Source organism: Martes martes (assembly GCF_963455335.1).
Source record: "Martes martes genome assembly, chromosome: 8".
In the NCBI taxonomy this organism is placed as follows: Eukaryota; Metazoa; Chordata; class Mammalia; order Carnivora; family Mustelidae; genus Martes; species Martes martes.
The window spans coordinates 11,212,541-11,234,766 of record NC_137895.1 but is presented as its reverse complement, the minus strand read 5'-3'; the positions used below and the strand labels follow the sequence as shown (position 1 = coordinate 11,234,766).

The following is a 22,226-nucleotide window of genomic DNA, read 5'->3' as shown; positions in this document are numbered from 1 at the left end:
TGGGGTCAGGTCCCCGTTCTGCTCTGTGCTTGTGGCCTTCAGCCAGTCATTGGCCACGTCTGGCCTCTGTGACCACATCGGCAACATGGCACCTTTTTGTGTCTTAGGCCCTAGAATCCAGCCAGGAACCCCATGGACATGGCCCTGGGCATCTTATGATCTCTGGGAGACGTGGCTGTGAATTAGGTGCCACACCTGTTTTACCCATTTCACCTGCAGGAGAAGTTCAGATCCTCCAGCCCCAGCTGGGGTGTCCACCCGGACGAGGGGGGTTCCTGAAAGGAATAAGACTGAGGCAGGGAGAGTGGTGGGAAGGGCAGAACGGTCCAGGCTGAGGGAGCAGCTTGGTAGGGAGCAGTGGGGGACTGAGGGAGAAGGCAGAGATGGGGAAGGGGTGGGAGGGGGGGGCTGTACTTGGGCAGGGAAGGCTGTGCTTGGATTCGGGGTCCTGGTCTGTGAATGGGGCAGTCACAGGACAGTTTTAGGCAGAACGATATGATTTGATCTATTTCAGAAAGAATGGTCAGGGGCTGTGGGTAGAGTATGGATTGGGGAGGGGAGCGGAGGCCAGGACACAGGCTAGGAAGCCACTGCGGCGGGCCAGGGGCCAGGGGAGCCGCCACCAGCATCTCTGAGAGCTGGCTTAGAGCCAGCTGAGTTCCAGCCTGAGTTACAGTGATGGGGTGTATGGCCTCATTAGGAGAGAGGCCCCAGGTCTGAACTGGAGGCTTTTCACGAATGTGAGACCCTGGGTACAGGGCTTGGTGGAGGGGCCTCCTGCCCGACTCTGTGACCGGGCTTGGCTTCAGGCAGTGGTGGCAAGGGTGAGGGACTGGACAAAATCATAAGCTGTGTAATAGGAGGCAAGAAGAGGCTTGGTGACTGCTGGCCAGTGTGGTGTCACTTGTCATCACCCCCCCCATGCCACTGTACTCCCTACCCCCCTCCCCCAAAATGAGCCCTCCACTCAGGGAAGCCATTTCCTCTTGGTCCCGCCCACATCCCCAGACAAAAAATCCTTTCCGAATGGAGGGCCCTCGAGCCAATGTCCTGTGTCCCCTTAGAGGTCGAACAGCCCCGCTTTCAGACTTGCTTGGCTGCTGGGCCACGTGCTGCCCTGAGTCCAAATTGTGATGTGCGGGCTGTCACTCGGGTGTGGGGTGGGAAGCACCGAAAGCCACCTCGGGCCAGTGGGCCGCAGTGGGCGGCACTGCTCCTGACCTGCCCGTCCTTCTCGCAGGGCCCTGCTCTGGTTTCCAGGGAGAGGCCGCAGCTCACCAGCCCGGGCCCAACTCCTGCATGACACACGGCCGGGCCCGGCATACGGCCCCTCTTCATCTCGCCCCCGCCCTCAGCTCCCATGTTGGGCCTACCTGCCCCTTTGGAGCACACCTGGTTGGGCCCTTGGAGGGGTGGCCCTTCGGACCTCGCTGCTTTGGCCCACTTCCTAGTTCTGGTCCAGAGTCCCCTCCTAAGCCTGAGTCAACTGACTCTGCCTGGCGGTGGGTGGCCGCCTGTCCATCCCCGCCCCTCAGCCTGAGCCCGGATGGGGCCCCCTGCCCTGGCCTTGCCCTCAGTGAGGGCGTTCCCTGCTAGCCCCGCCCAAGACGACAGGGCAGGGCCCAGGGGCAGGGTCTGGCGACACAGCTGGGTACGGGGTCTGGAAACCTGACATGAGAGAGGAGAACACACCAGTTCCCTCCCCAAGGCTGTCATGGGAAAGAGCAGAAGGCATCCTGCATGAATGTGGCCGTCCCCACTCCTAATTTCTGCTGGGACACCTCTCTCCAAGTATCAGGCCCTGAGCCTTCTGTGGGCCCGACCCCACCTGTCTTCACAGATGGGCCCCATCCGGGACGTGCTAATCAGGGCCCCCAGCCTTTGGGTCACAGTGACTGGTTCAGGGAGGGACGCAGGCTCTGGAGGTGGCTGCCGGGGTTGGGGACCCTGGCTCCACTACTTAGACAGCAATTTGGGGCAAACATAGAGCCTTCCTGGGCCCATGTTTCTTCATCTGTACAAAGGAGACAGTGATAGCCCTCACTTATAGGGTTGTTGTCCAGATGGAATGACGGAAAGGGTTCAGCACAAAGGAAGTGCACAATAAATATTAGCTATTGGTATTAATGGAACTAAATTTGGGGTCTTCTTGATGGAGGGATTGGAAGAGAGAAGTTCTTCTTTTTATTGGCTTTGAGCTGCTAGAGGAATCTTGCCGACACGAGGGAGCGCCTGTCTGACAATGAATCTAGCACAAAGGAATCCAGTGCTCAGAGATGTGGGAAGAAGGGATATCACTTGAGTCCTTTGATCCAACCGTTCCTGAAGGCCTACCCCTGGACTATTCAGGCATAACCAAATCTTTGTGTGTTTTTTTTCTTTTTCCTTTTTCGCTTAAGTTACTCTGGGTCGGGCTTCTGTCATTTGTAACAGAGTCTTCATGGCTGTCCATTCCTCCCTCCATCCATCCACCCATAAGTCCTGGCTGTGTGGGTTTATACACATCACTTTCCTCGCTAAGACTTAATTTCTGCATCTGTAAAATGGGAGTTTCATCACCTACCTTATGGGTGTTTCAAGGATTAATGGGTAACCCATGCAAGGTGCCATTCTCAGGACCACAGGCGGAGGAGGGCTCAGGAAATTTCCCTCCCGTCCTATCTTTTCAGTCTAAATCCTGCACCACCCCTGCACAGGCGTGGGAAGCCAAGGCAAGCTCCACGCCCCACCAGACCTGGGGCCTCCGGAGCAGCAGAATCCGATTGGTTCAGCCTTTATTGTTTCACCAGCATTTTTCAGAAGAATGATGTCATTTGAGGGCCACAGGGGATGGGAGGAGTAAAAAATAACATAAACACACTGAACAGAAATGCAGGAGGGCAGCAAGAGGGGCTGACACTGGGTGTTTGGGGCAGAAGGGTGGAAGACCGGGGGCAGTCACAGCCTCTTAGCTTTCGGCCACCAGAGAGGAGAATTCTGCAAAAGAAGAGGACAGAGAGGTGAGTCGGAGGAGGACAGGGTGGGAGGACTCACCACGGCCTGACCGCTGGGCCCCACACGGCGCCTCCTGTTGGTTCTCCCCCCTGCTGCAGACCTAGAGTAATGGAATGAGTGAGTGTGGGGAGGAATGAACAAATGAATGAACGAACGAACGAATGAAAGGGAAATGGTGAGCCTACTATCTCTTTTGTTTTGCTTCCTAGACATTTTGATTCCAAGGTAGTGAATACACACGGTTATATTCATGTTAGGTGTGCAGTACAGTGATGCCATCTACTACTTCCGTATCCCACTCGGTGCCTATCCGGAGAAGTGTTCTCTTAGCGAGCCCGCCACCTCTCTTGCTCATGATGTCCTGCCACCCGCAAATTCCTAATAGTAACTACAGTGATAACAGCGGGAGGCATCTGACGGTTTACCCCACGCCAGGAGTTATTCTAAGCACTTGATATGCAAGATCTTGTCTGACTCTGACAATGATCCCGTGATGCGCACGTGGTCTTCGTTCCCATTCTACAGATGAGGAAGCCGAGGCTCAGAGTCCAGCTGTCTTTACGGGGTCACATGGCTGGTGACGAGCAGAGCCAGGGCTTAGACCCAAGGTCTGTTGGAGCCTCTTGGGACCTGGAGCTCTTCCTTAACATCTTGTCTAGTTTCTCCCCGGCTGCCTACCAGGATCACCAGCAGAATCCCAGGAAGACACAGATGGCCAGGCCCTTGCCCTAGGATTTGTGACTTAGGAGGCCCCGGGTCAGGGAGGAGTTCTTTTAGCTGTCCAGAGGGGATTCCGGTGAGCAGCTTGGTTCAAGGACCACTGTGCGTTCTTCCTCCTCAGGGGGCTGAGCCAGACTCTGGAGGAGACCAGAGCAAGTGACATCTCCACGCAGGTCAGAGAGGTGAGGGAGTGCAGGTGCTCAGAATGAGCTGGGCCCTGTCTCACACAGTGGAGTCCTGCCCACCCCTCAGGAACCTGGGAGCTAGTCCCATTTTACAGAAGGGGACACTGAGGCCCAGAGAGGAGAAGTGACTTTTCAGAGCCTCTGGGGTCCTAAGAGGCTCAGCTGGGACTCAAGACCTGGGGTCAGGGTCTCTCTACAGAGCTTGCCCCTCCCACCCCAGGAGCGTCTCCCTGCCCTGCTTCACTGGATATGAATTGATGTCAGGGATTGGTGACAGCACTAGGGGGAGATCCCATGTCCCTCTACTGATTCCTACTCCACCTACATGAACTAAAGGGATGGCCCCGACCAGGTAAGGGGAGACACAGGGGAGCCGAAGATGATCTCTGCCCTGAAGGGGCTTCTGGCCTAATCAGGGAAGAAACAGTCCTTGGCAGGACAGGCTCCATGCTGCTCGCCTTCTGTCTGAATCTCCAGTGTGCCGAGCCCATTCCCACCTCAGGATCTTTGCACCTGCTGTTCTCTCGGCCTGGTGTGTTCTCAGACTTCTCACGGCTACCTTCTTCTCACTCACCAGGTCCCAGCTCCGATGTCGATCCCCTGGGGCCTTTTCTGACCTCTCTGGAGACAGTAGTGACCCTCCCCTACTGGGTTCCTTTTTGCTGTCATCAGTTTTTATTCTAGTCATATAGCACTTACCACTCTCGAAATCCTTTTGAGTGCATTCTTGCTTATTTACTTGTTATCTGCCTCTCCCACTGGGACATAAACATGTCCCTCGGGAGAGAGCCCACTCCCCTTCTTTCCTCCTCCATCCCACCACCTGCCTCCAAGCCCGACCCTGAGGGGCCATGCGTGTTTGTGAGTCAGTAGAAGACCCAGAGACTTCACTGTCGCGGGGAGAAGAGGTGCACCTCTACTTAAGGTGTCACCAGAACTTCAGAGGGAAGGTGGCTTCGGATAGAGTCCTGTGAGAGGGAGCAGGAGCCCATAGGAGAAAGCAGACGGTGGGCAAGGGATCACAGGCAGTGGCTTTTCATGGGGCAGGCTCAGAAGGCAGGAAACAAGGCGACAGATTTAGGAAGAACCCAGTAGCCATGCTGGGCTGGTGTCCTGCGAGATAGGGCTGGTGCTCCAAACAGGCCTGGGGCCCTGAGTCTGGCTCCACCACTTATGGGCTGTGTGACCTCAGACAAATATCCTGGCCTCTCTGAGCCTCGCTGTCATCATCTGTAAAAGGAAGAAAAGTCAGCGCTGCTTCTTGAATTGGGAGATAGTAAGAAGCAAGGTGCTGGTGCACAGGAGGTCCTTGGCTCTCCCCTCACCCCCCGGTGAGCTCCTCTGCCCCTATTCCCTAGGTCCTCCTAATGGCGGGGTCCTTGCTGTGACAGTCACAGGGGCTACCACTAAGCAGCGGGGGCTTCTGAGACCTTTCCTTGGAGTAAAGGGGGCCCAGGGAATGCCTGTCCTGTTGTTTTTCTCTCTAGGAGACCAAAGAGGACAAGGAGGAGTTTGCCACCCTTTACCACGATGCTGTCTGAGAAGCTGTGTCCCCAGCCTGCCGGAGAGTGTGGGGCCCCAGGCAAGTCCCCACTGCATCTGGAAAGCATTGAAATTTAGGGGTCCAGGCCCTGCCTGGAGGGTCTGCTGGGAAATGTGTCTCTCTGGGTGTGGGTCTGGGTGTCTGTCAAGGCAGCGGAGGTGGGGGGCGGTAGCAATTCCTTGGGAGAGACCCGGGAAAACGGAATATGAAGTGGCCTCAGAAAGGCCACCAGAAGGACTGGGGCTCCTTAAGGGGAGCACTGCCCTCCCCAGATTTTGAATGAAGCACATATGTGCCCCCCACCCCCAATCCCACACAACCTAATTGTATTCCTCCTGTGCTGCGGTCACGTGCAGTGGCAGCCCTGGGGGACGCTGCGTGTGGGGTATACAGAAGCCACCGTGCTGTCGTTGCGGCTCTTCTGTAAAGAGAACGTCGTTTCCAAGTAAAAAAGTGAAAAAACTAACACCAACCAAACCAAACAGGCTCCCACCATGGGATTAACGGGTGGGATCCCTGCCAGGTAGAGGGACACATCCCCGGGCTCCTCCTCCTCCTAGGGTGTGAACTTAGAAGAGGACACCACCCTCTCCTGTCCCCAGGCTGTCCCCGAGGGCAGGAAAGGCAAGTGACCTGGATGTGGGGACCTAGGTATCAACTCGAGGTGGCAGAGAGAGAGGGTCCTCTAGCTGGTCCCGAACACCCCACGGGGCCACAGGCGGAGTGGTAACAGCGAGGGGCAGGGATGGAGCCCAAACACTGAATACTCCAAAAATCCCTCTCAGGGGCCAGGGACACAGGGTCTGGTTCCTTAGCCAGGAGCTCCTGTGACCCTACAGCCCCTCGGTGAGGCAGGCTGTTCTTGGAGAGGTCTCTCATCAATACTGTCCATTTTTATAGAATTTAGGAATTCTTATTTATTGAATGCCAAATGGGAAGCGTTTTGCACATTATATATACATACATACACACACATATATATAATCTCATTAAATTCTCATGACTCCTCCATGGGAGAGATGCTTTCGTCTGCATTTTACAGATGGGGAAACAGAGGCCCGAGAGTTAAGTAGCTTGCCCAAGATCACAGAGCAGACGGGAGTCAAGCTTCCGCTTTAAGGCTCCCTTCTCTACCCCGGACCTTCCCGACCTACTTTGACCTAGGTGTAGAGTGACTCATGAGCCAGCTCAAATATCCCCACCCTCCACGACTCTGTCACCTTACCCCCGTTTTATTTACTTCATGGTACTTTGCACTCTCTGAAATGAGCTTATTTATGGACTGACTTCCTTTTGTTGGTCTCCCCTTTACTAGAACGTAAACCCCAGGAGGGCAGGGAGCCCCAGCTTGTCCACCACGGTCCTAGCAACAGAGTAGAACCTGGTGCTAATAAACAAATGGATGGACGGACAGATGGACGGCTCATGAGTCCTCCGTGGGGTTCAACAAATTCCGACTAGCCTCATACAATTCTCACATTGGGCAGTGATTCCCATGTTGCAGATGGAAAAACCGAAGGCCTGGAGACGAGAAGGGTCAGGGTCATGCAGAAAATAAGAGACAGAGGAACGAGTTGGCCGGTGGTCCCGGGTGCACCCCCTGCATGAGTGTGGAGAGGCCGTTCCTGATTGGGCGGGGGTCCCAGGCTGGGTGCGGCAGGAACTCTCAACCTGCCATTGAATCTGGAAAACCGGCCAGGGCCGATGTAGCCTGTCCTTGGGCACAGAGTTCGCTCTGTGCCCGGATGAAGGAGCTATGAGTCTGTCTGCCAGGGCCAGCTCACGGAGAGATTGTCGAGAGGGAAAGTTGGTCCTTACAGTTTCCCGACCTGCACTGACCTCCCTAAGCCTCCCCCTAGAGATCACGGTCCTGGGGCTGCTCGTCGGCAAAGAGGCGTTCACCACCTTCACGCTAGATGCTGGCATTTGGTGCGATCAGCGCAAAGGGAACCAAGGAATGCCAACCAAGGGACGTTCCGGGGGCAGAAGGTCAGGCCTTTTGGAGCCCGAGTGGGAGGTGTATTGGACACGTGGGCTTTTCAAAAGCCTCTGAAGACAGACCCCTCTGCCCACTCTGGGATCTACTCTGAAGCGGGCAGGACGTCACAAAGGCCACGTGCCCTGACTTTTTGCAGAGAACACTGGATTCTAATTTTATCCTCCCAGAAGTTGGAGCAGGGCATTTTGTAGACAAATTGAGGGCAGCGGTCACCTCTTCTGGACCTTTCGTAGGTGCCTCAGGGCAGAGCTCTTAGCAATCAGCCAATTAACAAACAGCCCTCTTCTGGGGAGGGGGGAGCCTCCTCTAAAATGTTAGGTTTCTCCTTAAAGAAAAACAAATGAGCAGACATACAAAGTCCTGCAAAGTCTAGGTCACCTGATTTGGCGGTAGGATGCTGGGATGCTGAACGGGGACGGGGTGCGGACCTTGGTTCTGCCTCCTGCTCACACCGTGCTCTCCTCTGTGCAAGGTCAGGTCTAGAAGACGCCTTGCCAGCTCTCCCACAGGGCTTGGAGCAAGGGCTCTGGGAGTCAGCTCCCAACTCCCATTTTTGCTTCCATGACCTTGGACTAGAGCTACTTCACCACACCGTGCCTCAGTTTCCCCACCTGTAAAATGGAGCTCTCTGACTCATTCAAAGGAGCCCGCACTAAAGCTCTTGCCCCAGGCCTGACACGTAGCCAGCACTCAGCATTTGGTAGCTGTTGTGATGCTTCTACTCGGGGCACCTGGGTGGCTCAGTCCTTTAAGCGTCTGCCTTCGGCTTGGGTCATGATCCCAGCCAGGGTCCTGGGATCGAGCCCCACATCAGGCTCCCTGCTCGATGGAGAGTCTGCGTCTCCTTCTCCCTCTGCCGCTCCCCCTGCTTGTACTCTGGCTCTATCTCTCTGTTGAATAAATAAGTAAAATCTTAAAAAAAAAAAAAAAAGCTGTTCTACAGCTAAAGTTATGTGAAACCAAGCCTAGGAAATGCCCGTCTGCTGCCCGGCACAGAGGGAACGAAGGCCTGGCAACCGGCACCATGACATTTACTATCCTGTACAGGAGCTCTTACTGCCCCTGCCCGTCCCCCCCTGCCCTGCCACCATTTCCTGTCCCCACCTGGCACCTGGAGCTGGGTCTGATTCTTGTTCCTTCGCTTCCTGGCTGGGTGACCTCCACTCACCACTTCACTCTCGTTCGTGCAGGGGGCATGATAACGTCTGCTTGCCCAGCAGTTGGGAAGGCCAAACGAGCAAAGGCAGAAAGATGCCCGGTCTGTAAGTTTTAATTCCCTCTCCCTTGGAGCTCCCCTCCAACGGACACAGGCTGGAGCTTCAAAATGGCCACAGAAATCCCAGAGACAAGGACAGGGAGGTCGTGAGCAGCAGAGGTGGGGGTGGGGTACCCCGAAGAGCAAGCAGCTGACCTGCCCCAAGTTTCTGGCACCATCTAACCCACTGAGTTAGGCCCCCACCTTCAGCCTCTGACCCTCAGCTTCCGAGTCTGTAAAATGGGGATAGGGCTCTGGAGAGGACCACATAAGGTAACCGGGTGAGAAGCACCGGGTGCAGAGGGCTCCCCGCACACAGCGGGAGCGCATCTAAATCAACGCTCCCCGTGGAGATGCAAGGGCCGGTGTGGTGTTCCTCTGGTGGGACCCAGAGTCCTGCCCCGGCTCTTGGAGGGGCCCCTCGGGTGGGGTGGAGAGGGTCGGGAGGATGGGAGGGCTCAGTCCTCCCCTGCCCACAGGAAGCTGAAATTAGCCTAATTAGGTCTGCCCCAGTCCCAGCACCGAGGGGATTGGACAAATTTAGAAGCTCTTGACAGGTGAGACCAGCACATGCTGACGGCCCCAAGTGAACCTGAGACAGACATTGAGTCAGTGCTTGGAACCGTCTTCCCTTCCCTCTGTCGTGATGACCAGGACGGAGGCACCGGCCCCCGGTTTATCACCTCGCCTCTAAATAGCTCCTGGGCTGGGTTCCTTATAAATTGGTACTGCAAACAGGGATCACTTTCCCACCCCGGGGAACGGGAGGCAGGGTCATCTGGGGTCAAGCCAGACGGCCACGCGGAGCGGCATAAACAGTCCTGGGGGCTCCCTCTGTGCCAGGCCCTGCCCTGGGTGTCATCCTGGTCCATCTGCGCTGGCTCTCTTGTCCCCACTTTACCAACAGGGAAACTGAGGCTGCGAGTCGCTCAGCCAGGAAATTCTAACTTAGGGCAGCTCACCTGGGGTGTGTCCCTCTCTCTCTCAGAGGTGGGGTTCTGACTCACGCCCTGACCCACGGAAGCAGGAGAGGGATCGATGGAGAGGGGATGTCTTCTCTCGTCCCTCCCCACGGCTCCTCCTCACAGGAAGGCAGGTCTCTAAGAGCGCTGCTTCCTCTCCCTCCGCTCCGTCTTATCTAGCTGCACACAGGCCGGAGTGAGGGAGCGTCCGTCCACTCGCGAATTCAAGCCAGCATCTCGCTAAGCCCGGAAACCATTTATAACCTGAATGTCTCCACGAAGCCCGCGGAGGGAGTGGCAGAGTCAGGAGACACAAGTTCCGTTCCGCCAAGGACTTCTGTGTGACCCTGGCACAGCTCCCACCGGGCCTCAGTTGCCACAGCTCTCAGTGGGGATCACATACTCTGTCCCCTCCGACCTCGTGGGGCCGGTGTGAAGACGCAGGGAGACGGGACAAAATGCTGTACGCCTTAGGGCTCTGCCACCAGGACCACGGCTGGCTCTAATAGGCTCCTCCTGCCTTCCCCAGAAACCAAATCCCACAGGACTGCAGGGCTGGATGACCTCTCCTGCAGTCCCTGTCACCGTCCTCTATCTTAGACCCCATTTCCTTTCCTTCGAGCACTGGTGGTGTTCCATAGGTGTTTTGAGGCGGCTTCCGAGAGAAAGCGCGCATGTAAAATAGGAGGAAAGGAATCACTTCCAGAACACTCAGTTCACGCAAGCAACAGCCCTGTGAGGTGGGCATTTTTGTTCACTTTGGGATGAGGAGGTGGTTGTCTAGGGAGAGAAGAGGGCTTGGCGGTCCACACCACCGCATTCTGCGGGTTGGATTTTCGGCCTGACTTCAGGTATTTTGGCCCAAGGGCTTACTCCCTCACTCCTAGCCTGCTGGACACGTTAAATGGGTTGCTTAAGGATAAAAGAGAACAGATTTCACCAGAAGGAAGAAGAAAAGGCAAATGCCCTGAGGCATGTGAGTGGAGGAGACCGCGGTGGTCCAGCCATAATTATGATGAAGTTTTTCAGCATCAGAAGCAAAAAGTAAACCACAGGCTCTTGGGCTGGAATCGGCTGGAAGCCTTGGAAACAGGACCCATCACCAGAATCAGGTTTCAGGGAACCAGTAACAAGGATCCTGTGTGTGTGTGGACACCCCGTACACACACACACACACGGACAAGATCTGCACACCCTGTGTGTGTGTGAGAGAGAGAGAGAGAGCGCATGTGTGTGTATGTGTGTGTGAAAGTGTAAGAGAGTGCGTGTATGAGAGAGAGTGTGAGAGTGTAGAAATGTGTGAGTGTGTGTATGAGAGTATGTGAGTGTGTGAGTGTGTATGAGAGAGTGTGTGTCTGTGAGAGAGTGCATGAGGGAGTGTGTGTGAGAGTATGTTTGTGAAAGAGTGTATAGGAGTGTGTGTGTATGAGAGAGTATGTGTGTGAGAGTGTGTGTGTGAGAGATAGTATGTGTGTGAGTATCTCAGAGAGTGGATGAGGGAGTGTGTGTGTGTATGAGAGAGACTGTGTGAGAGAGTGCACGAGTGTGTATATGAGAGAAAGCGTGAGAGAGAAAGAGAGTGTGTGTGTGTATGCCGGGTGTGCAGACCTTGTCCGTGTGTGTGTGTGTGTGTGTGTGTGTACGGGGTGTCCAGATCCCGTCCGCAGCACGGTGGGGAGCAGTGGGCCACCCGGAGTCAGAGTGTCGGGTTTGGAGAGCCCGGATGCTGACTGGCCGTGTGATTGGCTGATTGGCAAGTCGCCCCACTTCCGAGACTCAGGTTGCGGGTCCGTACGCTGAGGGTGTATCTCGTGGCGCTGGGAGCTGTCGTGCAGCTGCACCAGCTCTATGAGCTAAGGCTGGGGCGCAGTGCCGGGCACACAGGCCATGCCGCACGGGTGGCAGCCTTTGGTCCCGTCAGCCTGCACGTTCCACATGGGCAGGCACTGCGAGTGGAGAGCCCGGGCTGGGGACACATCTGTATGAGAGACGGGGGACCTGGGGGGTCCTGGCTGGACCTGTGAGCCTCCTTCCTGGCTCTGCGACTGAGTGGGCCTGCACACTGAACCTCTCAGTGCCCTGGTGTCCTCATCGTAGAAGGAGAAGGGTGATGGCACCCATCTTCTAGGATTATTATTCTAGGACCAGAGTATGGTCCCTGGGGCACCAGGGATTTGGATTCCCCCACCGAGGAATTTGGTGGAAGTGTGAACACTTGGGCCCCACTCCAGACCTAAGAAATGAGAAACTCAGGTCCGGGCACAGCCATGTGTGTTGTGAAAGGCCTCCAGGGATTCTGACGTTGGCTCCAGTGTGAGACCCACCAACGTGAAGGGCAAACACTTGAAAAGGAGCCCTTCCCTTAGCCGGCTCGCCTGTTATTTGTGCCGGGGTTTTGCGACTGTGGCTGGGTTCGGGGACATCATCTACCTCTGTCCAGCTTCTTTCTCCTTTCCTGCCTTAAAACTCTCCATTACTAGCTCTGCACCAGCCTCTCAAGGGTGGACTTCGAGAATCAATCAACCACATCTATAAAAGTCTGAGCTTCCTAGAAGTAGTTGCCCCAGAGGCGGGAATGCAAAGGGTTATTATTAGAACTCTGTCTCTCTATCCCCTCCCTTCAGTCTGGGGTTTTCAAGGACCTGGTAAGCATCACTCACCTTGAGAGGGCAAACAGTGGGAGATGAAGGTGGTCCTGCTTCTAGAATCCCCCAGCACCTGCTGCATGCAAGCCCCCAGCCCACACGGGTCTCCAGCCTTTGCCTGTAGACCTCTTCCTACACACCACTCTTCCTCATCACTGCAGCCCCAGAGCTGGCCATGTATTCATTCATTCATTCATTCATTCTTCTGAGACATGAGGTTTAGGCAAAGCCCTAGCCTCTCAGAGCCTCGGTGTCCTCATCTATAAAAGGAGGATTGTAATAGTATCCACTTCAGAGACACCTAGGAAGATCGGGGGAGTAAAATGCTGAGCACGGTGCCTGACACACAGTAAGTGCTCCGTGAGTTCGATGTTACTGCTCTCATTATGCGAGGTGGCCCGGGCTCAGCTGGTCCTCTGCCTAGAGGTTTATTTGCTGGGGCATCCGTTGGAATCCCAGACCTGGCAGGGACCCCAGTGACTGGCTCCTGATTGTAAAGATCAGGCACCTGAAGATCAGAGGGGGTTCTGTGACTTGCCTCAGGTCCCACCAGGAGTTGAAAGCATTCTCCTGCTGCTGGGCGGGGCTCGGAACCCTTTGTCTTTGCAGGAAACAGGCAGGAAAGCATCCTGGCTGAAACAGAACTTCCCAGGGGACTGCAAAGCCCTCTGCCTCCCATCTCACTGCCTACCAGGCATCTTCACCCCATCCTTCCCAGCACCCTCCAGGAAAAGTACCACGTTTGGGGTGGAGGCGAGGAGGGGAGGTATCTGTATCTTCCATTCTCAAAAGTGTACCATGTGGGGCCCTGCTGACTCCAGGGATCCACCCGCCCGGTTCTTCTCCTGCCCCACCCTGTTTCATTCTGCCCTGACCCCCAGACCTCCCATCAGGTCATCCTGAGCTGGAAAGCGTAGGCAGACACCCCTGGGTTTGCATCCAGTGTGCCTAGGGCGCTGACGCTGCTCCTTCTGCACCAGCCCCTCCGACCTCCGTCCTAGGTGACGCTCAGGCAGGGTTCAGCACACGTTACCACACTGCTAACAAGTCTCTCTCTTTTTCCACCTCCAGTCAAACAACCTTCTTGCCCGTTTCTAGACATCCCTAAACCTCCCAGCCTTGTGCCTTTGCTGAAACCAACACCTTGCCCCGAGCTCTCCCAGGAACTCCCCCCGCCCCCTCCTCCGGCCAACAGCTTCCTGTCCCCAGCCTCCCATATGCCTCCACACCGCCGTCTTGCCCTCTCCAGAAGGCTCCTCCGCACCCCCCAGGTGTTGGCGTTCCTTTGTGTACATATACATGGAACTGTAAGCACCTTGCAGCTAGGATAGAAAGAGCATCGTAGCTGCTGCTGGCCGAGAACTTGCAATGCGCTGGGCGCTGCGCCCTTAACATGCTTCGGGTCACGGAACCTCACAGATGCCCGTGAGCCATGTGTCGTCATGCCCAGCTCATCGATGAGCAACTAGGGCTCGGGGCCGCTGGGCCTCTGCTCTGGGGCACCCAGCCAGGAAACAGGGCCTCTGGGAATAGGGCTGCATTCATCTTTCCCTCCCCGACAGCCTGGCACTGGCTTGCTACTCAGGAAACGTCTGTTGGATCTGTTGGAAGAGTTGAGTTAGCTCTTTAAGACTGGAGATGGGCAGGGAGGGAGGGGGAGGGAAGCAGCCTAGGGTATGGCCTGGTTTTTCTTTATCATGTAGGTTGCTAGCGAGCAGCCATCCATGAAGACCCCGCCTACCACTTCCTGCCCAGCTCCAGCCTACTGGCTGCCAATAAAAAGGGGAAGCAGGTCTGGAGGTTTGGGTTGGGGTCCCTGTGGGAACCCAGGTGGAGCGGTCTCAGGAAGGGGCATGGGGAGATGTGCCATTCGCCACTCACCGGACCCACCAAGACCAGCCACCCATTTCTCTCCAGCACTTTCTGCTCCGGCTCCTTTAAAATCACCTCCCTCCTTCGCAGCCGCAGGAGAGACAGCTGGCACTGGAATGCCAGGGGACTCTTTCGACTGACCTTGCCCAAGTTTCTCCATTTTGGTCTCGGGCATTAAACTTTAATCACGTACGCCCACATTCAGAATCCTTTTAGCTTTCCCAGAACAATTTTGTGTCGATAGCCACTTAATTTTCACGATGAGCCCAACCAGGTCTTGGGATTAAACCGTGCACCTCACTTGCCGGGCACGGGAACTGGGTGTAGAGAGGGGCCGGGGCCAAGGTCATAGCTGGGGAAGCGCAGAGAGGAAACAGAGCATGGAGGGCTGGTCTTTTCACTCGGGCAACAGATGTTTATTAAGTGCCTGGTTTGGGGGAGATGTGGGCTCTACACTGGATATAAAAGGATGAACACACCCTAGTCCCTATTTTTAAAAATTTAGGTAACAAACACATATATAGCACTGGCTCCTGCCAGACACTATTCTAAACCCTTTACACATTAACACATCTAATGCTCACGACAATCCCATGGGATAAGGACTATCATTATCCTCAGTTCAGAGAGGATGGAGTTGCAACTGGAGTTGCCCAAAGTCACACAGCCAGAAAGTGGTAGGGATTTGAGCCCATGAGGCCAAGCGCCCATACACAGTTTTCTCTTAGGGTGATGGGAAGGACGATTACAAGATGAGACACAACTTGCTGGAAAGGGTTATTCTAAATCCCGACTCACTCACTTCTGTCCTAGCTCTTTGAACAGGCTAAGCACCCCTGCCTCAGTTTCCCCATCTGCAAAATCGAGATCATTCTCAAGGCTGTTGGGATGCTAAGAAAGATAACGCTGCTGGGGTGTGTTCTGTGTGTTCTGTGAATATTCGTTCTGAACAGAGAAGGATGCGGGATGGTGGACTGCCAGCCCCTCCTCTCTTCTGAAAGCAAAGCCCCAAAAGCAAGGCAGGGTTCAATACTCCTTTTCCTGATTCCCTGGTGATTGCCAGCTGGCTGTTTTTCCTGGCTCTCCTACAATGCGGGAAGGGTATATTTGGGTGAAGCCCAAACAGGTTTTTGAAACCCGAAGTTACAGGATACCAGGACAAGATGCTGAGGACGATAGAAGATAAGGAATTTCCATCCCTGGAATTTGAGAAAGATGAGAACCTACAGGGTCCTTGGGGATCAGTTGGCCTCATCTCCTCAGGTTACAGTTGGGAGACTGAGGCCCAGACAAGGACAGAGACGGCCCAAGGTCACACAGCCAGTTGGGCAGAGCCAGTATCAGAATCCAGGTAAAAGTGCAGGCAAAGTTCAGGGAAAATCCCAAATTCTCCTTGATTCCTTACATAGTAGGGAGGGAAAAAGAATCTATTCCTTTTGGGTTGTTCAAATTCAGAAAAAAAAAAAAAAAAACGTACCAGGTATTTTGGGTGTGTGCCTGGCTAGAGCTCTCAGCCTAATACATTGCCTTTTCCTTCTAATCCTGGGGAGTGGGAGACCCCTCCTGTCCCTCTCATGTGACAGAGATAGCTCCAAGGTCTTAGCATCCAAACATCCTGAGATCCACGATGTGCTCTGGCCCCAGGTCATGGCTACTTACCATCGACCCCAATCTTGCCGTCCCCATCCTTGTCTCCAGCGGCCATCAGTGTCTTGGTTTCTTTCGCAGACAGGTCTCTGGCATCTGGGGAGAAGCCCTTCAGGATGAATCTGGGGAGAAAAGCCGGGGAGGGAGTCACGTGGAGGTCACCTTGCAGGAACACTGTCTGGATGGTGGGCCGGCACCTGCGCAGAGGCAGCGGGCAACTGGGAGAGGCGGCCGGCAGCGGGCGTGCAGCAGCTGTGCTGCGCCGGGCGGCCTGGGCTGTGGCTGTGCTAGAACGGGCGGGCATGCAGGGAAGGACAGGCTGTCCTCGGCGAAAGGCTGACCTCACTCCGGGCAGGGCACCTGCATTTGCTTTTTTTTTCCAGCCAACCCCACAAATGCAAAAGTGTCTTCTCTGTGCCGGGGGCCTCCTGGAAATCGGGGCCACAGAGAAGGAAGCCACCCGAAAAAATGAGGAGGCGATCGAGTGCTCAGAGAGAGACCACACAGGGTGATGGATGCAATGATGGGGATAGAGAAGGGTGCTCAGAGGATGCATCCATCCCACCTGGGATGAGGGGGAAAACCAGGGAGGCTTCCTGGAGAAGTGACGCCTGGAGGACAAGCAGAAGTCAGTCTGTGTGTATATATGTGTGGGTAGGTAGAAGGAGAAGGTTCTAGACAAAGGGTATCCTTGCAAAATGATTTGGGGTGAGATTGGATGGGTAGGGAGGTTCCTACGGAAAGATCTCTCTCCACACCCTCCCCCTTCTCTTTAGGACGAAATTCAAGGCCATCTTGGCCAGAGAGTGATGTAAGGCACAGCTGGGTGGGGAGACATGAGCCAGGTGCATTTTCCTAGTCATAATCTTCCCCTCCTCCGCTTTGTTCTCGGGACTTCTGAACCTCAGAGTTGGTTCTGCATCCCCCACTTGTCCAGACACTGCTTTAGCTGCGCTGGTACAGAAGTGGGAGCAGGGGGGTGCGGTCTGCAGGATGGTGGAGGGTGCCTTTGAGGCAAATGAAAAATCAATGAAATAAATACTCCAGCTAGCGCTCCCTGTCTTGCACATGGCGTTAGGCATCCAGAAAACCTGCCTCTTCCTGTGTGTTTAATTATTAAGTAGCCTCATCCCATTAGCAATATTAAGTGGCTATAATTTAATCTAGTTAGTTGCACTCTCTGCTGCCGATTTCATTCTTCCGGAAACAACAGTGGTGAAGCACAGATATTTTCTGCCAAATGTGCAGAGAGAAGAGGCAGATCTGATGGGCCCTCAGAAGCCAGAGTCTCAACCCCCACACCCTCTCAGGCTGGGCAGTCCCTGCAGGCCTCAGTTTACCCCAGCTCATCCTCCTCGATGAAGCCGCTCTTGTCTTTATCCAGGATGTGGAACACCTTCTTTACGTCATCCGGGCTCTTCTTCTTCAGGCCAACCATTTGGAAGAACTTTTTGTGGTCGAAGGAGTCGACGGCTGTGGGGGCAGGGTGGAGAGGGTCCGGTTAAAATGAGGACAAAGGCGGGTGGTAGGGAAAGGCAGGAGGGGCAGTAGGGAAGGGCAGGAGAACAGGGGTCATAGCAGTATTTGTTGATTTGAGCTCCCTGGGCCAGTGCTGGGGGATGGAGGGATGCTTCTGTCTGGGAGGGCTGAAGGAGCCCAGACCAGCGCGTATGGATAGTGCTTGGCCCAAGGTCACACAGCTAGAGGTACAAAAGGTAGACCACTCTGCTGTGCCCTTCACTGGGAGCAGAATAGCCTTTGAAGGCAGAGCAGCTTCCTGGCTTCCATGAAGGCTTTTGGGTGTTGGCTGAATGGGGATGGGCTGGGGATTTGGAGGTGGTGTGAACGTGGTGTGTGTCTGTCTGGGGGGCTGACCTTTTTTCTCGGCCACAGATTGTATTGCCAGAAAATCAACCAACACAGGGAAGACAAGTTTCTCTCAAGGTCATACAGGGGGAGGAGGAGGGGGAGGACGCAGAAACCCTGGCTTTGCCACAGATATCAATTCTGGTGGGAGTTGGGGGCTTGTTGGAAGGTTCCCCAGGAACTCCCAGTTAAGTTTCTTTTCAGAGGGAGCAAGGTTGGTCAAGGAGTCTTGGGTGGGTTATCCCAGCATCCCTGGAAGGGTAACCTCCCAGAACTTCTTTATACCCTGAGGAGGGGGATGCCAAGCTAAAAGGAAATGGGACGCCCTCTCCCCAATTTTCTGTGTGCTACGCTCCCTTTCAGGATCACCCGGAAAGGGTACAATTAGAGTAGATTCCGTGTGGCAGGGAGGGAGGGGTCATGTTGAGAGTCATGTTCTCCCCTCAGCCTTGAGCTGAGGAAAGGACAGGTCCTCTGTCCACCTCTGACACGAAGGAGGGGGGCCAAGACCTAGAGGTGACCTTAGTTCTAATCCCCCTTCTGTTCTAGGTGACCCTGGGCAAGTTTCTGGTCTTCTCTGAGCCTCAGTTTCCCCAGCTAGGGAAGCAGAGGGAAGAAGCAGGTAGGCAGCTAAGTGCTCAAGTCCAGGGCAGCTCAGAGAGGTTAGACTGCCCGCCCCCCAACCTGGGCAACCTATGGAGGCTGGAAGTTGCAAACGCTGAGGATGCCCCCCGCAGGGTTGGGCGGAAACAATGCCAGCTGCGGGAAGGTCACCCCATTCGATCGCTGGAACGCGCTCGACCGCGTGCGGGTCCTTGGTGGTGGTGGTGGTGGTGGGGCGGGTGGGGAGGGGTGCCCTGGGCCCCAGAGAGGGGCTTGGACTGCAAAGGAGCCAACCACCGCCAGCCAAGTAGAGTCCCGTTCTGAACGGGGGTCTCCGAAAGGGGCTGCTTGGAGAGAAGGCGTGCGCACCCGCGCCCCTCCAAGTGCATTAAAGGGGAAGTATCAAAAGCCCACAAGGACCTAGAAGGTCCGCTTTGGACCCCGGTGTTTGCCCTTTGTCCGGACCCCGAGTCCTCGCAGCACGGCCACCCTGTCTTTGGCGCCGGCAAGTTTCCGTTGTCCGGCAGAGCACCACCCGGCCTCCCCACCGGCTCCCTGCGCCAAGTCCCGCCCGAGAGGAGTTGGGAAATGCCGAAGAACCCCCTGCTCCGTCCAGCCAGCTCCCCGCAGGATGCTTGGGCAGAGGAGCGCTCGGGAGGATTGTTTAGCCGCGAGACCTGGGGGGTGCAGGGCCAGGGTGGTGGATCAGGGGAGAGGGCTGGGGAGGGGAGCGCGCTGCTCACCGGTAAAGGCCCCCACTGCCTTCTTGATGTCCTCAGCGCTGAGCAAGTCTGTCATCGACATCCTGCAACTGTTTGAGCGCGCAGAGCAAGTGCGAAAAGATTAAAAAGTGCTTTTCTCATCATTTCTGCTCATATGACCAGCGCTGCAGTGCTGCGCGCCGGGCGCACGCCCGCCGGCCTGGCGCAGAGCCAGGGGGCGCGGGGCTGGGCGCGTAGCCAGAGCGGCTCAGTCTCGCAGCGCTGCCGGGGTCCGGCGGACGCGCCGACCCGCTGCCGCTCCCGCCCCGCCCCGCCCCGCCGGGGGTCCTCGGGATCCCTGGGGCCACGGCCCGGGCGCCCGGGGAGGGGGCGACCTCTGGAATTGATGGGGCGCCCGCGTCACCCGCCGGGGCTAGAGGGCTCTCCTGCCGTCAAGGGCACGCAGGAGGCGCCCGCCTGGTGTGGCGCAGCTTCTCGGGTCCTCGAAGGATGTCCCGCCGCTTGGGGGAGGATACCCGACCGCCAGGGGCCAGGCCTACAGCCTGGTGGGCCCCTGGGTCCTACTCCCGTTCTGTCTTCCCTCCTACCTCAGCCTCCGGTCTTGTCTGTCCTGGATGCAAATTTATGCTGCAAAATCTGAGCGCTGAGGTCTGGAAACCTGAACCCCAAGGCCACTGGGAGGAGGCGGTCCGGAGAGGCTAGGCTGCTGCCCCGCGAGCCCTTTCCGGATGCCCCATCCCACATCTGGCCAGGGATGCACTGAAACCTTTTTTTTTTTCCCCCCTAGTCTGACTTTCCAAAGAACTGTTCTCAGATCTCCACTCACTACTTGCTTCCCTGGTCTCCTGAGCCACCGACTGTAGTGTGGGTCCAGACTCCTGCCCCCCACAAAGCTTTTGGGAGAGGGGAGGGTGGGAGAGGCTCCTTGAACTCTTTATGCACCCTCTCCCCACTAGGCGACCAGAAGACCCATGTCTGGGGAGAGGCTGGAACCTTCAGACCACACTTTCTAGACAAGCTCAGCAGGCTTCGTGGCTTGAACTTCTTCTCCGGGAAACGTGACACTTCCTAATCTTAGGCGGCCAGAGACCAGTTGCATTCTTTCCCACGGTCTCCCCAGGATTCAGGCTGCCACCAGCTGCCTCTACAGTTTGCAGAGCACTGGACAGGGAGTCGGGATGCCTGGGTTCTAGATCTATGGCTGTGCTAAGTCCTTGTGTGACCTTGGGTTATGACCTTCTCCTTTTCTGGTTGTCTGCGTCCCTCCCTTGTGTTGATGGTGTTGGTGGTCCCTTGGGGTGGGATCTTGAGCCTCCAACGGAAGGTGTAGGCAGGTGGGCCGGGGCTGAGTCTGGTGCCCCTTGGTGGGCGGCTGGGGAGAGCTGCCCAGCTGCTCGAGTTCCGGCACACTTGCTGTCAACACCGTCTCCCTCAGCTCAGCCCTGGACGGCTGCCCTTCCTGGAAACCTTAGGACGACGCCACTTGGGCTGCCCCCTCCCTGTGAGTCAGCTCCTTCAGTCCACAGCCCTCCGGCTGGCTTCTAAGGAGCAGAGGCTGTGTCTCCCGACCCGCTGTCTCTTGCTGCACGGCCCCCCGCGGACCATCCAGCAACCCCTGCTGTCCCAGCCCATCCCCCAGCCAAGCTGTTCACGTGGACACGCGGGGCTTCTGTGAAATTCTTTCAGCCCCCAGGCTCAGCTCATGCCGGGGGCCTACCTGGAGAGTCTGTTTCCCTAGCTGAAGGATCCTTCTGTTTTACTGGTGGGGAAACTGAGGCCAGAGAGGGTCAGTGAATGGCCTAATGGACACACAGCAAGGCAGTTGGCCAAGAGAGACCCAAGTTAGCCAGGTCTGCGAACTTGGAGTTCAGTGACCCTCATCCGTGGAGCCCCTCCCCGCTGCCCAGGACCCATCCCTGTGAAGTCCCACCTATCGGAGCCACAGACCATGCCCAAACGCTGACCCCCGTGGCGAAGGCAGGAACCTCAACACAGGCCCATGCTCCCTCCTTCCTCCAACTCTCCCTGCTAGAGAAGCCTTCCATCAGCTTGACACCGTCTCTGAGCCAGAGTCCACCCAGTCAGAGCACCAGACGATGTTACTGGGGCCGGCCCGCCAGCCCTCCATAGCCCTTCCTCCTGCCTCCTCTGCCCACTCATGGGCCTCCTCTGATGGCATCATCAGAGTCCACAGACGCCTGGCTCCACCCCTCTCGTTCCAAGGTGGGGAACCTGAGGCCCGGCCAGGGGGAGGGATGTGTCCCAGGTCACACCAGGAGTTCGGATGGAGAGTGAGGAATCCGCACTCTCGGACCTGGACTCCTCAGCTGCTGCCCTTTCAGCGCTGTCTCCCTGGGGGCAGGGGCGATGTGGCTGTCCCTTCCATCTGGCCTCCTCCCCACTGTATCCGACCTCCAGCCTCAGTAGCTGCCACTCACCTCGGGTGGGGGAGGAGGGCTGGAACCTGCACTGAAAGCCTGGGCGGGTGGGAGGTCCTGCAGGGAAGTGAGCCTCGAGGTGGGATGGCCACCTATATAGGCTTCTGCTCTGGCTATTTTGGGAGGTGGCGCTACCCCCGGCCCCCGGGCCCCCTCCCCTTCCGGTGTCAGGTACTTCCCAGCCTCGGTACTGGGTGTCTGTATCACATTCACCCTCCCTGGGCCCATCAAGCCAGGCCTATTAATAACCCCTGGCCCCTGTCTCCCTCCGGCACCCAAAATTGAGGCTCAGGCAGGGCTCTCCTCTTCCACGAAGCCTTCCGTGACCACTTTAGACGGCAGCACTGTCTCCAGCCTCCAAAATCCTGCAAGGAAAGGAAGAGAACAGGTGAGCAAATGAACAGAAGAGGAACTGTCCTCTGTGCACAGGGCTGGGCTGGTTTCTTATGTGTACACCACCTCCTCCCTAAAGCCTTGCCTGGTCACTCTCGCATGGATGAGGAAACAGCACAGACACGCCAGGTGTGGTGGGAGTTGCGACTCAAAACCACGAACCTGGAGCTGGGTGTGGCCCAGCACTTGGAGGACCTGAGCTAGTGTATGGAGATACGGAGAGCCCCTTCCTGTCTTTGTGTTCCCATCTCCCCATCTGTAAAATGGGCTCAATTGGGGGCCAACTTTGCTCTATAGGTGGGTTTGGGGGTCTAAGAACCCCCTGAAATTTTGTGCAAAAAAATCACATGCAAATGTGCTCTTGTGAAGCAAAGGTTCTTAG

At 56.2% G+C, this 22,226-nt stretch overlaps 1 protein-coding gene across 4 annotated transcripts; it reads right to left on the bottom strand.

Annotated features, from left to right (window-relative positions):
• Window positions 1-2,757: 2,757 nt before the first annotated feature.
• PVALB (parvalbumin) lies at window positions 2,758-21,562 on the bottom strand. 4 transcript variants are annotated; one of them, XM_080811327.1, is made up of 6 exons: window positions 21,452-21,562; window positions 19,035-19,102; window positions 17,163-17,295; window positions 15,835-15,944; window positions 5,763-5,863; window positions 2,758-2,976 (listed from the first exon to the last, which is right to left on the bottom strand). In XM_080811327.1, the coding sequence occupies exons 2-5, from the start codon at window positions 19,093-19,095 to the stop codon at window positions 5,763-5,765; spliced, it is 405 nt and encodes a 134-aa protein (XP_080667453.1). In that variant the 5' UTR covers window positions 19,096-19,102; window positions 21,452-21,562; the 3' UTR covers window positions 2,758-2,976. The 4 variants fall into 4 exon arrangements, with proteins under 4 accessions (XP_080667453.1, XP_080667454.1, XP_080667455.1 ...); XM_080811328.1 differs by lacking the exon at window positions 21,452-21,562 and adding an exon at window positions 19,601-19,614; XM_080811329.1 differs by lacking the exon at window positions 5,763-5,863.
• Window positions 21,563-22,226: the final 664 nt, after the last annotated feature.

What these genes read in the sequence shown, in the direction of transcription:
- PVALB (XM_080811327.1), bottom strand. Translation starts at nt 19,095, where the DNA reads ATGTCGATGACAGACTTGCTCAGCGCTGAGGACATCAAGAAGGCAGTG. An exon ending in GGCAGTGGGGGCCTTTACCG is followed by an intron (nt 17,296 to 19,034) that starts GTGAGCAGCGCG and finishes CTGCCCCCACAG; the next exon opens with CCGTCGACTCCTTCGACCAC. An exon ending in CGGCAAGATTGGGGTCGATG is followed by an intron (nt 5,864 to 15,834) that starts GTAAGTAGCCAT and finishes TTCTCTTTACAG; the next exon opens with AAGAGCCGCAACGACAGCAC.